This window comes from Microcaecilia unicolor, chromosome 5 (genome assembly GCF_901765095.1).
Source record: "Microcaecilia unicolor chromosome 5, aMicUni1.1, whole genome shotgun sequence".
NCBI classification, from domain to species: Eukaryota; Metazoa; Chordata; class Amphibia; order Gymnophiona; family Siphonopidae; genus Microcaecilia; species Microcaecilia unicolor.
Genome location: NC_044035.1, coordinates 341,737,842 through 341,757,549, shown reverse-complemented (window position 1 = coordinate 341,757,549; position 19,708 = coordinate 341,737,842). Strand labels below are relative to the sequence as shown.

General features: G+C 43.2%; 1 protein-coding gene across 2 annotated transcripts in view; it reads right to left on the bottom strand.

Annotated features, from left to right (window-relative positions):
* Positions 1-15,548, bottom strand: part of PLCG2 (phospholipase C gamma 2) — a 250,616-nt gene extending 235,068 nt beyond the window's left edge. Inside the window, exons 1-2 of one of the 2 annotated variants that reach the window (XM_030204514.1) lie at positions 15,476-15,548; positions 5,425-5,665 (exon numbers count right to left, since the gene is read on the bottom strand). In XM_030204514.1, coding sequence (XP_030060374.1) covers positions 5,425-5,623 — 199 coding nt within the window. In that variant the 5' untranslated portion in view covers positions 5,624-5,665; positions 15,476-15,548. Of the gene's footprint in view, positions 1-5,424; positions 5,666-7,414; positions 7,455-15,475 lie in introns of those variants that run through there. The other variant, XM_030204515.1, reaches the window with a different exon arrangement.
* Between the last annotated feature and the right edge of the window lie 4,160 nt (positions 15,549-19,708).

The window sequence follows — 19,708 nt, the reverse complement described above, 5'->3', positions numbered from 1 at the left end:
CACAAATACCCGGCAAGATCCCAAAAATGTACAAAACATTTTATACTGCTTATCTCAGAAATAGTGGATTTTCCCCAAGTCCATTTAATAACGGTCTATCGACTTTTCCTTTAGGAAGCTGTCCAAACCTTTTTTAAATTCCACTAAGGTAACCGCCTTTACCACATTCTCTGGCAACGAATTCCAGAGTTTAATTACACGTTGAGTGAAGAAATATTTTCTCCGATTCGTTTTAAATTTACTACATTGTAGCTTCATCGCATGCCCCCTAGTCCTAGCAGTTTTGGAAAGCATGAACAGATGCTTCACATCTACCCATTCAACTCCACTCATTATTTTATAGACCTCTATCATATCTCCCCTCAGCCGCCTTTTCTCCAAGCTGAAGAGCCCTAGCCGCTTTAGCCTTTCCTCATAGGAAAGTCGTCCCATCCCCTTTATCATTTTCGTTGCCCTTCTCTGCACCTTTTCTAATTCCACTATATCTTTTTCAGATGCGGCAACCAGAATTGAACACAATATTCGACATGTGTAATGGTCCTGTGCTAATTGCACAATTGGCACACGGCAATTACTGCCTAAGCCCTTACTGCCAGCATATGCAACGAGTCTATTCATTTCTACTTTTATTTTCTAAATTTGTTTACAGAAATTGTTTTGTATTTTGATATTAATTGTTGCCTGTTTTTATTGTATTTTCTTGACTGTTAGTTCATGCAAATTTGTTTTTTTTATTTTATAATTTTATATTACGTGAACCGTTTGTTGTTTCCTTACTGAAAGGCATTATAAATAGTTACACTTTAAACAAACCGAGAATAGTTGTGACATGGTCTCCTCTTTCAGAAGCAGAGCTCTTATGCCACAAAACTCCCCCCCCCCCCCCCAATACATGATCTCTCTGCCATGCTAAACTCTCCTTCCCCTCCTCTCCACAGCTGATTTCTCTTAACCCCCCCACCCTCCCCCTCCCCATATCCTGTAGCAAATTTCTCTCATCAGGTCTAGTTCCTGTCTCCACTGCAGCCACCTCTGCTCCTGAATGCAATCACATGCCTTGGTAGAGCCAGGACTAATTTTTTTTGGAAAGGCTCAAAATGAACGAGGGGCATTAGGTATACAGGTCCGAGACATACTAGTTATATTCTTGTTGCCAACTAATGTCTTTGTATGCACCTAAAAGTGGATTTCTAAATAAACAGTCTGCAATAACTATCACAGATCATGCATGACACTTTATATATTTTAAACTTAATTTCTTTCTCAGCTCTTACCAACGCTAAGCCACATAATACATTTTTTTAATTAACTTTTGAAGGCAGAACCACCACCTTCTTCACTGGACTATAGACTAATTCAGCTTTCCATTCTTTAGGGCTGGTGTTTGGGAGGCGGGGCTAGTGCTGGGCAGACTTATACGGTCTGTGCCCTGAAGAGCACAGGTACAAATCAAAGTAGGGTATACACAAAAAGTAGCACATATGAGTTATCTTGTTGGGCAGACTGGATGGACTGTGCAGGTCTTTTTCTGCCGTCATCTACTATGTTACACACCTATGGAAAAACATTCAGTTCCTCCACTGCCAGACACAGTGAAGTAACACAAAACTCTACAAAAAAAGAAAATGACACTCGGAAAATCACCATAATAGCACTAATTCCAGGATTCAAACAGCAACAACTCTGTCTATGAAAAGGCCACCTTGGATATATTACACACGGTCCCTAAAGAGCCAATACACTATCTATTGAGAAAGCAGAACAAAGAGGGCTGCTACAGAACTCTACACAGAAACTACAAGCCATAGGTGTTGCTACAGGGTGGCACATGGCAGTGATGTAGCCATGGGGGGCCTGCCCCCCCCCACTCATTTTTGGCTCAGGCCCCCTCCATACCTGGAGGACCGTTTGACTGGTCTGGGGGGGGGGGGAGGGGAATGCCCAATCCCCACCAGCCGATGAGATCCGCCGCATTCGTAACTGCCCCAGCGCTATCTCTGCAGGGAAGATGATGATGGGCTCCCTTCTTGGCGCAATTGGCACGCCTTGTGCATGCTCAGTTCGTGCACGCACGAGTGACGATGTTAGCAGCAGGAAGGGAGGCTGCCAACGTCTTCCCTGCAGAGCCAGCGCTGGGGCAGTTCCGGCTGTGGATCTCATCAGATGGCGGGGATTGGGCATCCCCACCAGCAAAGGTAAGAAATACAGCAATGGCGGCGGCCGTGTGATGGGGAAAGGAAATACATTGCCCCCTCCCATCCACCCCTGCCCCCACCCCCTGAAATCCAGTGCTGGCTACACCCCTGGCACATGGTAGCAAATGCCACCCCCAAAAAAATGTTTTGCCACGCTAATTTCAGTAGGTGTGTATTCATCTACCATTCACCCCCCACATCTGATGTATCTTCCTCTTCCCCCCCCCCCCCCCCCCCACCACCCATGCAATCCAGTATCTCTCCCTTCCCTCCCAGCTGCCCCCCCCCCCCCCATGCTGCAATCTTCCAACCTTCCGGCAGCATCAGAGATCAAGGCAGCCTCACCTCCTGCCAGCCTGGAAGCAAGACTGCCTTGATCATTGATGCTGCTGGAAGGATGGAGGACTGGGGGAGGGGAGGGCTGAGGTCTGGGAGGGAGAGACATTGGACAGTGCACAGAGGAGTGGCAGAGGGAGAGAGAGATGCCAGGGGAGGAAGGAACAGGAAAAAGAAATGCCAGATCGCGAAGGGGGGGCAGTGTTTCTTTATGCATAGAAGGCTCTCATGTCCTATATTGCTAACTGAAAAATGGAGTGTGTGAGACTGATGGTGGGCATGATGTGCAGAAATGTCATTTAGGTTTGCCCCCCCCCCCCCCCCCCCCCCCCCATAACTAGCTTTCCCCTCTGTTGCCACCCCAAATGTTTCTGTGTAGAGATGCCACTGCTACATGCTAGCAAAATACATACCACACCCCGGTCACACATGCAAAACACAGACAGACCCTGAGCAAATGCAGAACAAGGCACTAGAATTTAATAACCGAGATATGAAGGCAAAAATTTAACTGGAAGCCCTAAGATGTCAGACTTTGCATGCAATGCAAAACTGGAGATATAGACACAAAAATGCATTCTGCTTGTACTGAGTAAATTGCAAAGACATCAGATGCACCCAAAGCTAACATACTCCAGTTAATATATTCAAAATAAAATTCTTTCTAACTTTATTATCCAAGCATTTTATTTTTCCATTTGTGTTGCTCCCAGTCTTTTGTGTTTTCCCCCGGTTTTCTAACTCTCATTCCAGGGTATGTTGCCCATTTGTCTTTGTCATTTTTCCTCTCTTCTATTCCTCCCCCACATTTCTCTCAGACATTAATCTTTCACTTCTAATGTTTTCTTTCATTTCTTTCTTTCTTTTCAGCCACTTTATCCACTCAAAATTCACCCTCCTTCTCGCCCTCTAGTACTCAGCCTCTTTCTTTTACTTTTCACCTATCAGCTTTACCATACAGGGTAAAACCCTACCCTAAAGAGCTCACAGACCTTCTCTCACCTCCTTCCTAGTCCATGTCCCCAATTCTTACTCTTTTCCTAGAGCTCCCATTTCTCCTGCCTCACTCTTGCCACAGTCTGTTACTCCTGTCATTCACCTTCTCCAAAGTACCACACATCCACCTACTATACTCATCCTTACCCCACTCCTCATCTTCCTCACCCCTTCCTTACCCCTGCCCTTCCTCTGTCTCACCCTTTACCATCCACAGTTCCTTCCCGGTAGGTCATTTCCTCCACTCATTCTCTCCTATCTCTTATCCTCACCCAGCCTCTTACTTCCCTTTTATTATCTCCCCAACTCTATTTCCATCCTCCTCTCATTAATCTCCTTGCCAAACCCAAACCACCGTGGCCTCTCCCTTATGGTTCCCCTTCTTTTTCTCTTCCACACTCTTAGTTCAACACTTCCCCTCTTTTTCTCTCTTCCCTTCTCCTAGTTCAGCATCTCTTCTCCCCTCGCCTAGCTAGCTCTCCTCCGCCTTCCCCTCCAACATGATCCAGCATCTCCCTGTTCCCTCTCTTCTTCTGCCACCTAATCCAGCGTCTTTCCCCCAGCATGCCTCTCCTGTAATCCAGATTCATCTCCCTCTCTCTTCTTCCCTACCCTGCCCCTCCCACTGCAATTCCAGTATCTCCTCATTCCATTTCTTCTACCACAGTCCTGTGTCCTCCTCCCACCCCCTCTTGCATCTCCCCGTTCCCTTTTCTCCATCATAGTCCAGCATCTCCCTGTTCCCATTTCTCCACCACAGTCCAGAATCCCCTCAATCCCTTTTTCCCCACCATAGTCCAGCATCTCGCCCGCCCCTTTTTCCTTCCTCCCCCTCCCCCACTCCCAGTGGTCCAGTCTAGCATCTTCCACTCCATCTTCCCCCATTGTCCAGCACCCTGTAGTCTCCCCTCCCTTTACACTCATTGATCCAGCATCTTTCCTTTCACCTGTCATGGCAGCAGGGGATAAGGAAAATAAAAGAAACTGCAGAGCATCAGGAAAGCCAGTATATAAAACATGAAGAAAGTGTGGGGCCTCCCTGATGCATCCTCACCCACTTCAAAGCAGACTTCCTGTTACAGAGTGGGCAGAGACGCAGCAGGCCTTCAAGTGCATGCACTGAGGCCCCCAAACTCCATTTTAAATGCTGGCCTTCCTGCTGAGCTTTGCTGCCCAGTGCCCACTGAAGTTGTATCTGGTCTTGCTGGCTGGCAGTCTGAGCCCCAAGTGGAGGGGCTCAGACCCCAGAGGCCCCTCCCCCATGGCTATGCCCCTGGACACATCTCAGAAAAAAAAGCCCAACAGCCACTGTAGCCTGTGTCTAGTAGGTTTCTTTAAGGCAGGGGTCCTCAAAACCAGTCCTTGAGGTCCACACCTCAGCCTGGTTTTCAGGATTTCCACAACGAGTATGTACGAGATCTATTTGCATTCACTGCTTCCACTGCACGCAAATAGACCTCATTGTGGAAATCCTAAAAATCAGACTGGGTTGTGGACCCAAGGACTGAATTTGAGGACAACTGACAAATGTGAGTACAATATCAATAGGTGGGGAAAGGATGCAAGAATAATGGACCAGCGGCATCTTGGAAGACGAAGAGATTGACGGGGTCGGTAGAGGACAAAGATTCAACCTGCACAGTCTGCCTGGTTAGCTGTAATATCGCAGTGCGTGACCCATTTCTGGTAGCTGCAAAATGCAAAGGGGAAGAGGACCCTCAGTAGCTGCAACACAGCACTTGAAAGGGAAAGGGTCCCCACCACCAACACCTCAGTCCACTTCAAATGCATTTCTTTTCCAACCCAACTGAACATTAAAATGAGTTTTGACGTCCCTGCTCCAACCATCCAATGACTAATAACAGCGATTACTTATACAGCTGCTTGAGGTACTCACAAAAGCCTTCAATCTTGTCCGCCGTCTTGCTCCAAGCCACCTGCCTGGTCTCCATTATAACCTGGATGGTCCTCCTTTCCGGCTGAGCTTTTCTGAGACTGAACACCGTCATGACCGTCCCCAGCTCAAGGGTCCTCTTGATCTGACTTTTCTCATATTCAGGCAGCATGACAAAGTCTGTGCTCTTCCTTTTAGCCATTCTATCCAATATGTCTTACAGGAGTTATGGCCCTTAAACGAGCTGAAAGAGTGGGAAAAGGAACAAGCCTGTTTATTTTATTTTTATTTGTATCATTTGTATCCCACATTTTCCCACCTATTTGCAGGCTCAATGTGGCTTACATTTGCCCTAATGGCGATTGCCATTTCCGGGGAATAGAATTACAAAAGGTATTGCATTAAGGTGCGTACATATATGGTAAAGAAGAATACATTATGGTATTGCATACAGGTTTCTGAGTGATAGATTGGATTGTGACATTTGTTAGGTCATCATTTATATAGAAATCATATTCGGTATAAGGATTGAGGTGTTAGTGCTTGTTCATTAACATAGTAACATAGTAACATAACATAGTAGATGACGGCAGAAAAAGACCTGCACGGTCCATCCAGTCTGCCCAACAAGATAAACTCATATGAGCTACTTTTTGTGTATATCTTACCATGATTTGTATCTGTCTTTTTCAGGGCTCAGACCGTATAAGTCTGCCCAGCACTAATAAACAGCACATCTGGTCAGATAAACACAGCAGTTGCCTATCCATAAAAGTAATCCCACCAGTGAAAATCAATGTTAAAACCTTCAAACGTTAATATAAACCGTCTAAATAGATGAGCTTCCAGTTTCTTTTTAAATTTCCAAATCGTTTTCATCTACACAAATCTCTCCTTGCAATAAAGCTCAGCTCTGGGGTCCCTTCGCTCGGAAAGCATATTTTTCTATTACAGCTTTTCAAGCCATCATTACCGAGTCATTTTTTATTTATTAGAGTGTAAAAGTCCTGAGTTACAACACATCAGAGTGCTTTTAGTAAGATGCATTGAAAAATGGCCTGCAGTAGTGTAGGCACGTGTTTTGGGCGTGCGCAGGATCATTTTTCAGCGCACCTGCAAAAAAAATGCCTTTTTAAAATTTTTGCCAAAACTGGATGTGTGGCAAAATGAAAATCGCCACACGTCCATTTTGGGTCTGAGGCCTTACCGCCAGCCATTGACCTAGCAGTAAAGTCTCACGGGGTAACCGGGCGGTAATGACCTACGCGTGTCAAATAGTAGCAATAGGTTAGTCGGTCTGGTGATAAGAGTTCGGTTTTATCTAGTTCATGTTCAGTCTTATTATTTAGTATTTAGGATGGATATTTAGAGTACTATACAGGACATTTTTTTAAATATAAATTAATACTGTATATTTGCTCAAGTAAAAAAATTGATCTATTTTAATAATAGCAGTATTCTTCTGTACTACAGCAGAATACTGGCTGTTTTACAATTGTACACCTATCAGTTATGAAGTTTCTTTTGTACTGTTATGCTTTAATTATAATAAATCGCTGAAATATAAAAAGTTGTAAGGAGGGGAGGGGGGCAGGGGGGAGAAAATGAAAAAAAAAGTGATTGACGATGTTGTGTATGTTGTTGGAATGTCGATTTTGTATACTGATCCATGTTGCATGAATAATCCAAGTTGAATTGTATTATACATATCGTCAATAAAACAGTTTAAACATTAAAAAAATAATAATAATAATAATAGCAGTATTCATTAAAGGAAACAGAATGCCGAGTCTGATTTTAAGTCGATCAATCAAGCAGAACCCAGGGTACCAATTTCCAAAACATATATTTCTCTTGTTAAACAAATTCAGAAAACTCTGTCAAAAAGCATTTCTTTGTTAGCAAAAAGCCATTGCAATAAAAATCAACACAAATTTTTTAACAGTAATTAATTCCCACTGAAAAAGGTATTTAGAGTCTGTTCCTGCCTTACCTGAAATGAATGCTTTCCCCCGAGAAGGTAATTAACAGCCCATTAATTAACAGTTCTATCAAAAATGATTATTTATTCACTGACTTCTTCGCTCTCTCTCCAGTCAAAAAGAAGGCTGAAGCCAGAGCTGGTGAAGGTATTCATGAAGCAACCAGGAAGAGAGAGCACAATTTAAAATAAGCAAGAGAAAATATTCAAATATGTGTGCAGCCTGCAGAGTTAGACACGCTCTGAAGCTTAGCTGATCTGCAACTGCCTTTAGATAAAAATAGGGTTAATATACAGCCAGCAGTATCCAGTGAGATGAGGGGAAGGAGTCTCCTCTTTATTCAAACCCAAATTACAATTTAGGAGACTTCTCGGTCTTAGTTAGCCATAGGTAGGTATTTGTAAGATAAGGATTTATTTTACATGTGGTAGCCACAGAAACAACACTGACCGGCATTTGCATTCTGCATGTCTCACTTCTGCCTTCAACCAGCCTGAAATTAGGTAACTTGTTACAGAAAACACTGCGGAACGCAAGAAGTTCGCCATTAACCCTGCTTGGTACACTTTTAAAGAGAACGTGTTTTATTTTTTATTAATTTTACTGAAAGTTCAACAAAGCACATTTGAGCGCAGAAGCAAACCAGTGATACATCAGAAAAATTAAGTCACAATGAACCACGTGAAACAAGTCCCAACAACCCCCCTCCCCACCCCAGAGTAGGCTGCAACAGAACATGCAACCCAAGCCCGTCTCTTTCAGAATACTACTGTTGTTTTCGTCATCGTCCCAATCTAAACTACTTGCTGGCTGGCTGGCGGGGGTCTGAGCCAAAAGTGGAGGAGCTCAGACCCCAGAGGCACCTCTCCCCCCCCCCCCCCCCCCCCATGGCTATGCCCCCTGGATACATCTCTGAAGAAAAATCCCAACATCCACTGTAGCTTACTGCTTCTAACATTTAGGTCAAATTTAAGGATATTTTCAGTATATATTCCTGCAACCCAACCCGCACAAGAAAAATACTGGCTTTTGTGACTTCTGAGCTGTGCAACTGAATGATGTGGAAACTGGTCGTTTCTGATTAAGCCTGCTTGTTGCTTCATTTGAGAACGAGAGAGATTACACAAGAAGCTCATGTACAGATAGCACTCGTAATGAGACAAACTGCTGTCCATCATTCCAAAGAATGCATTCATTCTCACTCGTTGGAGCCAGCTCCGAGGGGTACCGAGCGCCCCCAATATTGAACAAGCTCCTTCACTGTGTCCAGGGAGGGGTCATTTCTATTGTGCTTGGCACTCTCAGTTATTCTAAAATGTTGGTGCCTATGGTCTCACTCTGCTGGTGGTGAGGGTTGTGTGGAACTTCAAAAGAAGCTGAAAGTACCATAGAAGCAATCAGCGTAACAGCAGGAAGTGGATCAACCCCCCCCCCCCCCCCCCCCCCCGAGCCTCAGTACCGATTCTGAACATTATTTAGCAATAATGGACTGGCTGCTTGAGTGGACAATGAAGAAATCCAGCACCACACATGGCATATTGTTACAAAAGTCTAAATCCTGGAAGAACGGTCAACAGGATTTCAAAAAATGCAAAATCATGTATATTTATTTAATTTATTGCATTCATATCCCCCATTTTCCTGCCTATTGGAGGGTCCAATGCGGCTTACATACAACACGGTGTACGGTTACAGAGTTTCAGTTTGCTGAAGCGTATCTTTTAATACAATTGGACAGCAACAGCCTAGTCAAACACCACTTTGGAAGGGAAGAACTTGTGATCATACAAGAGATCTCGGGGGGGGGGGTGGGGAGGTCACCGTCTCTGAAATCCTCAAGGCAGCCAATCAGCATGAAAAAGCAGCTGGGTCAGCTAAGGATATGCCTGATTGCAAAAAGAGAAATATTTGTAGCAGAAAGAGGGAAGTAATATCACCTTGCTACAGATCTCTGGGGAGACGCCAGCTTCAGAAACGTGTTCAGTTCTAGAGATCATCTCTGCAAAAGAACATTTGACAGGGTGGTGCATGGATTGTACTATAAAGAGTGGTGTAGCTCCTGCAATACAGAGTGGGGACCCAGGAAGGAGGAGGCCGACTTGCAGCCACTCCCAGATCTTCTAATGTGGACCCCTTGCTTCTGAAATTGTCACACGGAGACACTTCGTTTGAATGTGTGCTACTGACTATAATCTCTATCTAGAGAGACTAAAGAAAAGAGATTCTCTGTAAAAGAAAAAAAACAAAACAAAAAAAACCAAGATTATATAAGACAGTCCAATGACTAAGAAGCTTCGAGTACAGGAAGGTACAGAAATCAAGATTAAATCAACAAAACATAAAGGTGTTACATTTTCATTGGACTACATTGAGCTTTAGGGAGTAAAACCCTCTTCCTTCGGGGTCAGGACAGAATGGGCAAAAGCTGGCAATTCTAGAAATTATAACCTGGATCAAAAGCATTCCAGTGACAGTCTGAAGGGGAAAAAGGCAGGTGAAAAAGCAGGGAAAGTGATGGCTGATCACAAGGTGATAGGCTGTACAGTTTTGTGGGTTTATAATGCATTAGAAAGCCCAGATTTTTGTTAAGTCCTTTCTGGTTAGTTTGAAAATTTTTTAAGTCTAGTTCCTGGATTGTTTTAAGGTTTCCTTCCAGTGCCCTGTTTATGCGGCCTTTGATGCAGTGCTCTGGTCCTGAAAACTGCTCCCCTTGGTTTGCTTTGTGCCTCACGATCTTGGGTTACAGTTTCTAGTTCATTTTTAATTTGATATACCGCTGTTAGGTATATCTGACACATATTTTCAAAGCACTTAGCCTTCCAAAGTTCCAAAGGTTTCTATGGAACTTTGGAAGGCTAAGTGCTTTGAAAATATGCCTCATAGCAATTCAGAGAATATGTAAGCCTATAAGAGAAACAGGAAGCAAATGAAAAAGTTACAATTTATCTATAGCAGAAATAAAGAATAGACTTTATTCAGGCTAGGGCTTGGTGCTGCTTTCTATCAACACTTTGTCATTAAGATGTAGGTCAGGGGCTCTCAACCCAGTCCTCGGGTCATATCTAGCCAGTCTGGTTTTCATGATATCCAAAATGAATATGCATGAGATAAATTTGCATGCACTGGCTCCATCATATGCAAACCTCTCTCATGCTTATTCATTGTGGATGTCCTGAAAACCTGACTGGCTTATGTCATGTCCCAAGGACTGGATTGAGAACCTCTGATCTAGGTTGAAAGCCATCTGAAACAACTACGTCTTCAAATATAATCTTAAAATAGTGAATATTACTACTACTATAAATCATTTCTATAGCGCTACCAGTCGTACGCAGCGCTTCACAATTGAACATGAAGAAAAGACAGTCCCTGCTCAAAAGAGCTTACAATCTAAATCAGGACGGACAGACAGGACCAATAAGGGATAAGGGTAGGACAGACAGAAGGACGCATAGGGAAAGGGACTATTGAAGAGAGTAAGACAAGGTTACGAGCAAGTGACAAGTTAGGAGTCAAAAGCAGCAGCAAACAGGTAGGCCTTTAGCCCGGATTTTCATGATACGATTAGAATATAGCATGATTCTAATTGTAAGTGTTGAGATAAGTGGTTAACATAAGAATAGCCACACTGGGTCACAAACAATGGTCCATCTAGCCCAGTATCCTGCTTCTAACAGTGGCCAACCCAGGTCACAAGTACCCAACAGAAATCCAATTAGTAGTGACATTCCATGTAGCACCCCAAAGAACAGCAAGATTCCGTGCAGAATCTCAAAGATTAGCAACATTCAATGCTACCAGTCCCAGGATTTAGGGTCAGTGACACTGGAAATAGAGTCACAATTGATTGTTCATAGATGTGGCAGAAAGAAAGGGATAACCATTCTGTGTCTGTGTGAATTAATTCTTGTCTGGCCTCTTCCACCAATATGTCATTTATGGTTTATAAAATTCAAAATATTGCATCATTCAGCAAGGCTTTTGCACTGATAAATATAAACTACATTACAGGAAGAGCATGAGTAAGATCCTCTTATGTTGAATGTCTTTCCCATGTGGGTATTTATTTTATTTATTATTTATTTGCATTTGTATCCCACATTTTCCCACCTATTTGCGGGCTCATTGTGGCTTACAATATGTTGTAAATGATGGAAGTACAATTATTACAGTACAATTATGGGTTACATTGTGATGAGTTATATAAGACAGAGTAAATTCAGGATATCATTAGGGGATAGAACAGTGGGATATAACAGTGGTGAGTTGAGAGGGGGACAAAACAGTATCGAGGGAACATGGAGGTCTGACGATTTGTCTGTGGGTAGGGTTAAAGAGTGGTGAGAGCGCGGGAGAAGAGATTACAGAGAGTGTATTGGTGCGTGTCTATGAGATTGTATGGGCTTCATGTGTTTTGATCCTTGCCGTAGATTTTCTCAAAGAGATGAGTCTTTAGTAGTTTGCGGAAGTCGGTCGGTTCGTAGATCATTTTCAGGTTGCGTGGTAGTGTATTCCAGAATTGCGTGCTCTTGTATGCGAAGGTCGATCCGTGCAGTACTTTGTATTTTATGCCTTTGCACTTAGGGTAGTGGAGATTGAGGAAGGTTCGGGACGATCTTTTAGCGTTTCTGGGTGGAAGGTCTATTAGGTCGGACATGTATGCAGGGGCTTCACCGTGAATGATTTTGTGGACTAAGGTGCATACTTTGAAAGTGATGCGTTCCTTGAGTGGTAACCAGTGTAGTTTCTCCCGTAAGGGAGTCCTGTAATATGTGCTGACACGGTTTACAGCGTGGTCTGCTAGAGAAACCTGTTGTTGTCAACCTCTTCTTTCTGAGCCTCTGTTAAGAGGGCAGCACTTTCCACAGAGTGAAAAATTGAACAGCGAGGGTCAGTCTGGTGAAGGTGAAGAGGTGTGGGCTCCAAGAATATAAATGTGCACTGAGAGAGTGGAGCACAACTAGAACAGCAGAGGAGACAGGCGAAAACAGCGATAGAGTTCAGGCATGTGCGACTTCATTCGTGAAAGGACATTAGCGGAATGAAGGAAGAAGGCCGCTCCAGAGAAGGTAGAATATTTTGGAGGTAAGGACCATCTGCCTGGGCAGCAGGTTGGTTTTTGTTTTGTTTTTTGCATGAACTGGTCCATGAAGCCTTTTTCAAGTGTCGTTTCTTTTCTTTTTTTTTTTTTTTAATTGCAAAATTCATAATTTATCAGCTGCTTTGCATGAATTTGCCATCAAGGCAGCTCATTAACAAATTTTTAAAAAAATTAGCATGTAGCAGGCCATACAAAAACTTTCCTATTGCAACAGAAAAAAAAAATCTGTGAAAACTTTTGAAAATGGAGTTTCAAGCACAAAACCATGTGAAAGAACCCTACAGTTTCAGGGGTTTGGCATCTTTTAGCACAGAATGCCCAACTGCGGAAGCTTTTGTGCCTTAGTATATCAGGGTGTTTATTAGTTCTTACTCCAAATACCTTTCTGGTCTATGAGTTCTTCGGGGTAAGAAATTTACCCTGTATGTAATTTGATAACAAAACACCACCGCACAAAACAGAATATAAATATCTAAATAAACATTTGTAAGGCAGATATAATATCCATCCTGTATCAATTACATCTTTTAGGATGAGTAAGTGAAACACTTTAACCAGCTAACCTGTATTTTTTTAATAAAAAGTGTTCAGGGGAATAACATGAGGCAGAATGGCATCTGACTCTAGTAACCTATTACCTATGCAATGTGATTCATAACTTTTTATCCAGCTCAGATCAGTGTGTTCCAGTGTCGCGAGAAATCTGGGACACTCCCAGTTCCACACACTGCTGCTACCTCCAGATTTCCAAAGATCACCCTAATTGTGAAACTTTTCCTTGTTACAAGGTACTTATATTACTTTACTATTCTACAGTGGCAGTATGCTGCACCCTCCGTCCCGCTGTGTCTGCTGCCAGGGTGAAGTCATAAAATGGACCGATGGTTTACAGAGTAAGTTTAATTTAGAAACTTTTCTCTTTTGGTTCCAACGTGCAAAAAAGCAATGAGCAAACACAAATTTTCTGCTGGGAAGTTGTCTCAGGATCAAATGACGGAAATGGCTATCTGTACACAGATTTCTACTTAGTTTGCAAACCATTAACTGATCATCGTGCAGTATGCAATTTGACCAAGGATATGTTGTTATTTTTTTTTTTCAGTAAAAGTCTGTAAGTGTAGCTTCTCTCAGCCAATCCCATTCGTTGAGCATCCATAGCGTCTTCCAGCATGAGTAAAACTTAAGAGAAGCAGCCCTTATTGTTTTATACACAGAGACACAGGAGCCGGCTCTATGGGTGATGAGCACTCTCAAAATTGAGAAAACTACTTGAAATGTGTCCTGGGAGGAGTTATTCCCATTGGACTTAGAACCCCCAATAATTCTGAAAAGTTGGCTTCTATGCACACACAGAGGTATTATTATTATTATTACTATTACATTTGTACCCCGCGCTTTCCCACATAATGCAGGCTCAATGCGGCTTACATAGTAATTTGAAATACAAAGTTAATAGAATTTTAATAAAACAGTAGAGGAGTGTGGTAGCCGTGTTAGTCCACTCTTAAGGTTATCAATAGAAATCAAACAAAATAAAACATGGAAAAGAAAATAAGATGATACCTTTTTTATTGGACATAACTTAATACATTTTTTGATTAGCTTTCGAAGGCTGCCCTTCTTCCTCAGATCGGAAATAAGCAAATGTGCTAGCTGACAGTGTATATAAGTGAAAACATTCAAGCATTACTATGATCCCTCACCTATCCACACCCCTCACCTACCCCACCCCTTACCTATCCACACCCATCCTGTTAGAATATCAATGATATGCTTTGATGTCCCCATGCATACCTCCTACCCACCCCCATCCTCCCACCCTGTCAGACTGTCATAGTAATGCTTGAATGTTTTCACTTATATACACTGTCAGCTAGCACATTTGCTTATTTCCGATCTGACGAAGAAGGGCAACCTTCGAAAGCTAATCAAGAAATGTATTAAGTTATGTCCAATAAAAAAGGTATCATCTTATTTTCTTTTCCATGTTTTATTTTGTTTGATTTCTATAGATTCTACATGGAATGTTGCTATTCCACTAGCAACATTCCATGTAGAAGTCGGCCCTTGCGGATCACCAATGTGGCCGCGCAGGCTTCTGCTTCTGTGAGTCTGACGTCCTGCACGTACGTGCAGGACGTCAGACTCACAGAAACAGAAGCCTGCGCAGCCTTCTACATGGAATGTTGCTAGTGGAATAGCAACATTCCATGTAGAATCTCCAACAGTAGCAAAAGAATCTCCAACAGTAGCAAAAGAATCTCCAATAGTAGCAACATTCCATGTAGAATCTCCAATAGTATCTATTTTACTGTCATAATAATGCTTGAATGTTTTCACTTATATACACTGTCAGCTAGCACATTTGCTTATTTCCGATCTGAGGAAGAAGGGCAACCTTTGAAAGCTAATCAAGAAATGTATTAAGTTATGTCCAATAAAAAAGGTATCATCTTATTTTCTTTTCCATGTTTTATTTTGTTTGATTTCTATTGATAATAAAACAGTAGAAAACAATTACATATAATAATAATAATTACAAAACAAAAAATCTCAATAACATCTATCAAGCCCATAATATTTCTTTCCTGGATCGGAGTTTAGCAATCCAGCTAAACTTAATTGACCGTGAAGCGTACCATTTCTTAAAGCCAATGTGGCATATTTGAAATAAAAGAAGAGCAAGTCTCTTCGGTTTACCTCGAGTCAACAGGTTGATGCTGAAAACTGGGTCCCTGACAGCCGTCGCGTGTATGCGAGACTCAGAGAGACCAGGTCTCTGTAACCATTCATAAAGCAAAGATACCAAGTCACACGCCTCCACCCCCCCCCCCCCCCCCCCCCCCCCCCCCGCTCACACACATTCGGGAATCGGGGGACCAATCTCCCCTCCCAATGATCTAACATCGCTCCCTCTCCTCCTTACCCTCGAACCGACCCCCTCCCCTCCCTCCCCAGGACAAACTCATACCTGCGGTCTCCCCAGCAATCCCACAGCTCTCCTTCTTCGGTGCCCCGTCCCCTATAACACAACTTCCCTCCCCCTGAGGCATCCCGCCTTGCCGGAAACATATAAGTTGCGTCAGAGGAGAGCCAGAGAACGGGGTTGCCGGGAATCCCGCGGGGATGGAGGTAACTAAGTACCGCCTCCTCCTCCTCCCTTTTGATGCAGCCAAAGGACTGGTTTCATTTTGACAGGCGTGGAAGTGACGTCAACACGTTGAAACCCATTTGGCTTGATCTCTGTTTCCACTCCCCCCAGCGCAGCAGCCGTCATCTAGTACACTCAAAACAAAGCAAGCAAACCTATGATGATGATGAGCTGCTGATGATGCTGCGTCCGTGTTGTCCTTCTTTATTGTTGGTAGCGTTTTTAATGTAATCTCACTTATGTGTGCAGCATACGGATGTACACAGAGGAAGTATAATAACGGAATAACTTTTCATAGGTAGAGTAGTAGTTTGTTATAAATCCTAATCAGTGTGTCGTTGGGAGGGGCCAGGGGCGTAGCCAGAGAGCAGATTTTGGGTGGGCCTAGGCTAGAAGTGGGTGGGCACCAAATGTTCTCTCCCCCACCCCCACATCAAAAAAATATCTCAGCTGGTGGGAAAATGCTTCTCTCCAGTCTCCACCTTGGAGAGCAGCATTTTCATTACCATGTGCTACTGTTGGATGGGCCTGAGCCCTAAATGCATGGGCTCTAGCCCGCCCAGGCCCACCTGTGGCTACGCCACTGGGAGGGGCTGGTATTCGTGCAGACACTTTTTTTTTCTCCTGGTAAAGGGGCCACTAAAACAGATATAGGGTTACCATATGTCCAGTTTTACCCGGACATGGCCTCTTTTTGAGGACACGGCCGGGCAACCGGGCGGGTTTTGCCAGCCTACCCGTTTGTCCGGATTTCCGGACAAACGGGCAGGCTGGCCTAATGTCCTATCTAAGGTTACCATATGGCTCCAGAAAAAAAGAGTGACCTCAGTTGTGCACAGTGTCCAATAAATTTTATGACAATGGATTTTGCACACAGATCTTCATCGGTTCACTATATTACCAAATTTTCTCTTTTTTCTCAATCTTAAATTATTGCTATTAAATACTCATCTTATTTTGGATGTATCAGACCCAGGGGTTGATGTTAATGTCCAACATGCATGTTTCGCCCTCTCCTAGGGCTGTCTCAAGGACTGACCCCCATTGCCGTCTTAGCGTCAGCTTTGCTTAAATAATTACAACCCTGTAGGAGAGGGCGAAACATGCATGTCAGACATTAACATCAACCCCTGGGTCCGATACATCCAAAATAAGATGAGTATTTAATAGCAATAATTTAAGATTGAGAAAAAAAGAGAAAATTCGGTAATATAGTGAACCGATGAAGATCTGTGTCCAAAACCCATTGTCATAAAATTTATTGGACAATGTGCACAACTGAGGTCACTAAGATAAAAAGAGTTTTGAAAAAGCAGTAAAAACACCTTATGAATGTATTGTGTGGTTACAAGGATTTGTTAGTGGGAACCAGTTGCGTTATATGGAGGTTTAAGTCTTGAGGTCCCACAAACGAACGAGTTAACAACTGGCCAGTGAGAGTGATCCAGAAAAAAGAGGCCAGATTGAGCCAGTCTGGGTTTTACTTCCATTGCTTTCAATGGCAGCAAAACCCAGACTGGATCAATGTGTCCTTTTTCTGGAGCCATATGGTAATCCTAGTCATATCCCCTCCCCTTACCTTACTCTACTGCCCTGGTGGTCTAGTAACCTCTTTGGGGCAGGAAAGAGCCCCCTCTTTCCTGCCCGGAGCGCTGCCCTGCATTCTCTCTCTCTTCCCCTTGCAATGCTGACGGTCCCCGGGTGTGTTGCTGTGTCATTGGGTGGAGAACATGTTGTTAGCCCTCTCAGCAACTCACATGGATCAGAGAACGCGCAGACAGGAGTGAAAGCTGGTTCCAAAAGGGTTTGGTCTCGTAGATCACTGGGGGTTCCCTTGTTGACATCTGACGGTCTTGAGGGAGGCTGTAGCCGCGGCCATAGACACGCTGGTACAACTGTGGCCCCACAGGGAGCCCACTTGTGTTCTCCCCCTTGGCATCTGATTGGCTGTGATGCCAGTGGTACATGGACCTCCAGTGTCTTCTAGAGGACCCCCTTCTTCCTTTAACAAGGACCTCAGAGATCCTCTGGCAGGGTTCCATCTTAATGGAGGTTCTAGCTCCCTTTTTGCCTTTGAGCAGCATCAACTGAAGAATAAAGGTTACTCGGTGTTGGTTATGGAGACCTTGTTACAGTTCCTCCTCCACCTCTGTGAAACTTGGTGAAAAGATCAACATTCTAGAAGTGATGAACAGGCACGAATACTGCCAGAGATGCCAACACAGAAAAATGCTAAAGATACAAACTATTATAAATGAAATTACATATAATAATAATTACAAAAAAAATCTCAATATCAAGCCCACACTAGGAGGAAGACCAGGACGGAAAATTGAAAAGAAACAAATAAGTCAGCAATAAAACAAACAGCAAAAAAAGTACAATGTTCCAGGAGCATTTAGGTTTACAACAGACACAAATCTCAAACAAGATCAACACTCAAAGTTCCCTCTACTGTTAATAAAGGTGACCGGAGGTTTCAAAAATGTATTTCACAGAACCGACTATACATTTGCATGGACATTGGTTTTGACAGAAGTTTAAAGGATGTTCAGCCTAACTTCCACAAATATCCTGCCAAGGTACAGATTCACATGGCACATTTGCCACTACTACAGTAACGAGAAGGATTAAGGACACACCAAGGCATATGTTCAAAGCACTTAGTCTTCCAAAGTTCCATAGAAACCTATGGAACTTTGGAAGGCTAAGTGCTTTGAAAATATGCCTCACTGGCTCTCCAGTTAGAGCCATTCACCGTACAGCTTTACCGGCTTGTAGGAAGCTTTTTTAGTTAGACTCAAGTTTGCTGTAGCTGATGTAACTGACACAAGCTACTTGTAGCCAGCTGGAATGGGACCAGAGCACCTGCCTGCCTGAGAGAGAGGACATGGTATTTTAAGTTTGTAAATTCCTGACATGGGTTTTTTTTTTGTTCTGAACTCCTCATTCCTTTAAACAAAGTCATGAATGAGGCAGACTCTGGTTTCTCCACATACCTTATTTTTTTTTTTTCTGTGTATTTTACAGCTTTGTGGTGCTTTGCACTAAGAAAAGAAGCTCCCAGGAGTTGCTGACTTCAGACGTCTCAAAAAAGCATGCTATTATCTTACCATCCTTTACTGAGCACAGCGGCGCCTCCAGCGCTGCGGCTTGGCCCCACCCACTCTGTCATCACTTCCTACCTGTTCAAACTGAAAAGTGCGCTGCCTCAGTTATGCCACCAAAGGGGCACATTGAAGGGGCATGGCCTGCCCCTTTGGGGGTCATTTTGTCAGGTGGTAACATTTTTTTCAGAAACTGGATCCCTTATTGGAACACATTGATGGAAAGATAATCTTCCCTGGTAAAAGAAGCCTTGCTATCCAGCTCTAGGAACTGCTTCCAATCCAAGCACAGCTTTGTGTGCAATTTTGAAGTTTGATTTTGTTTTTGGAATATGTTTTAGTAACGTTATGTAGAACTGTATTAAGCAGATACTGAAGTCTGCAGGCTGGTAGGTTCCTTTTCTTTGAAGTTCTTATTGTGGTGAGATAATTTTGTGACTTTATCATGACCACAAAGTTGAGATGGTTGACATGGTTTCTGTTTATCTTACTTCTGGAAAACAGCGATAGCTGCTACGGTCTTGGTTGGCAGATATTGACCGTTTTATACCTCACTTACATCAGCCAAAAATACATCATGTATCACACAGTCACAATACTTTACTTGACTGTGAGTTGGTTATGCCAAATTTAATGGAAGTAATATCACCATTTGACACAGAAGAATAAGCATGACAGATTTACATACTTGAAACATGGCTCTTCTACTTATCTGTTACATTTGTACCCCACATTTTCCCACCAATTTGCAGGCTCAGTGTGGCTTACATAGTACCGTAGAGGCGTTTGCCAATTCGGTTGATAGCAGATACAAAGTTATATTGTGGTCAGATGAGCTAGGTGTGGTTCATGCGTCATGGGGTCGAAGGAAGTGAAGATTATAAATTGTCCAGTACGATCATTAGTTATGCTGTGTTGCTGGGTGCTGGGATTTATATTGGATAGG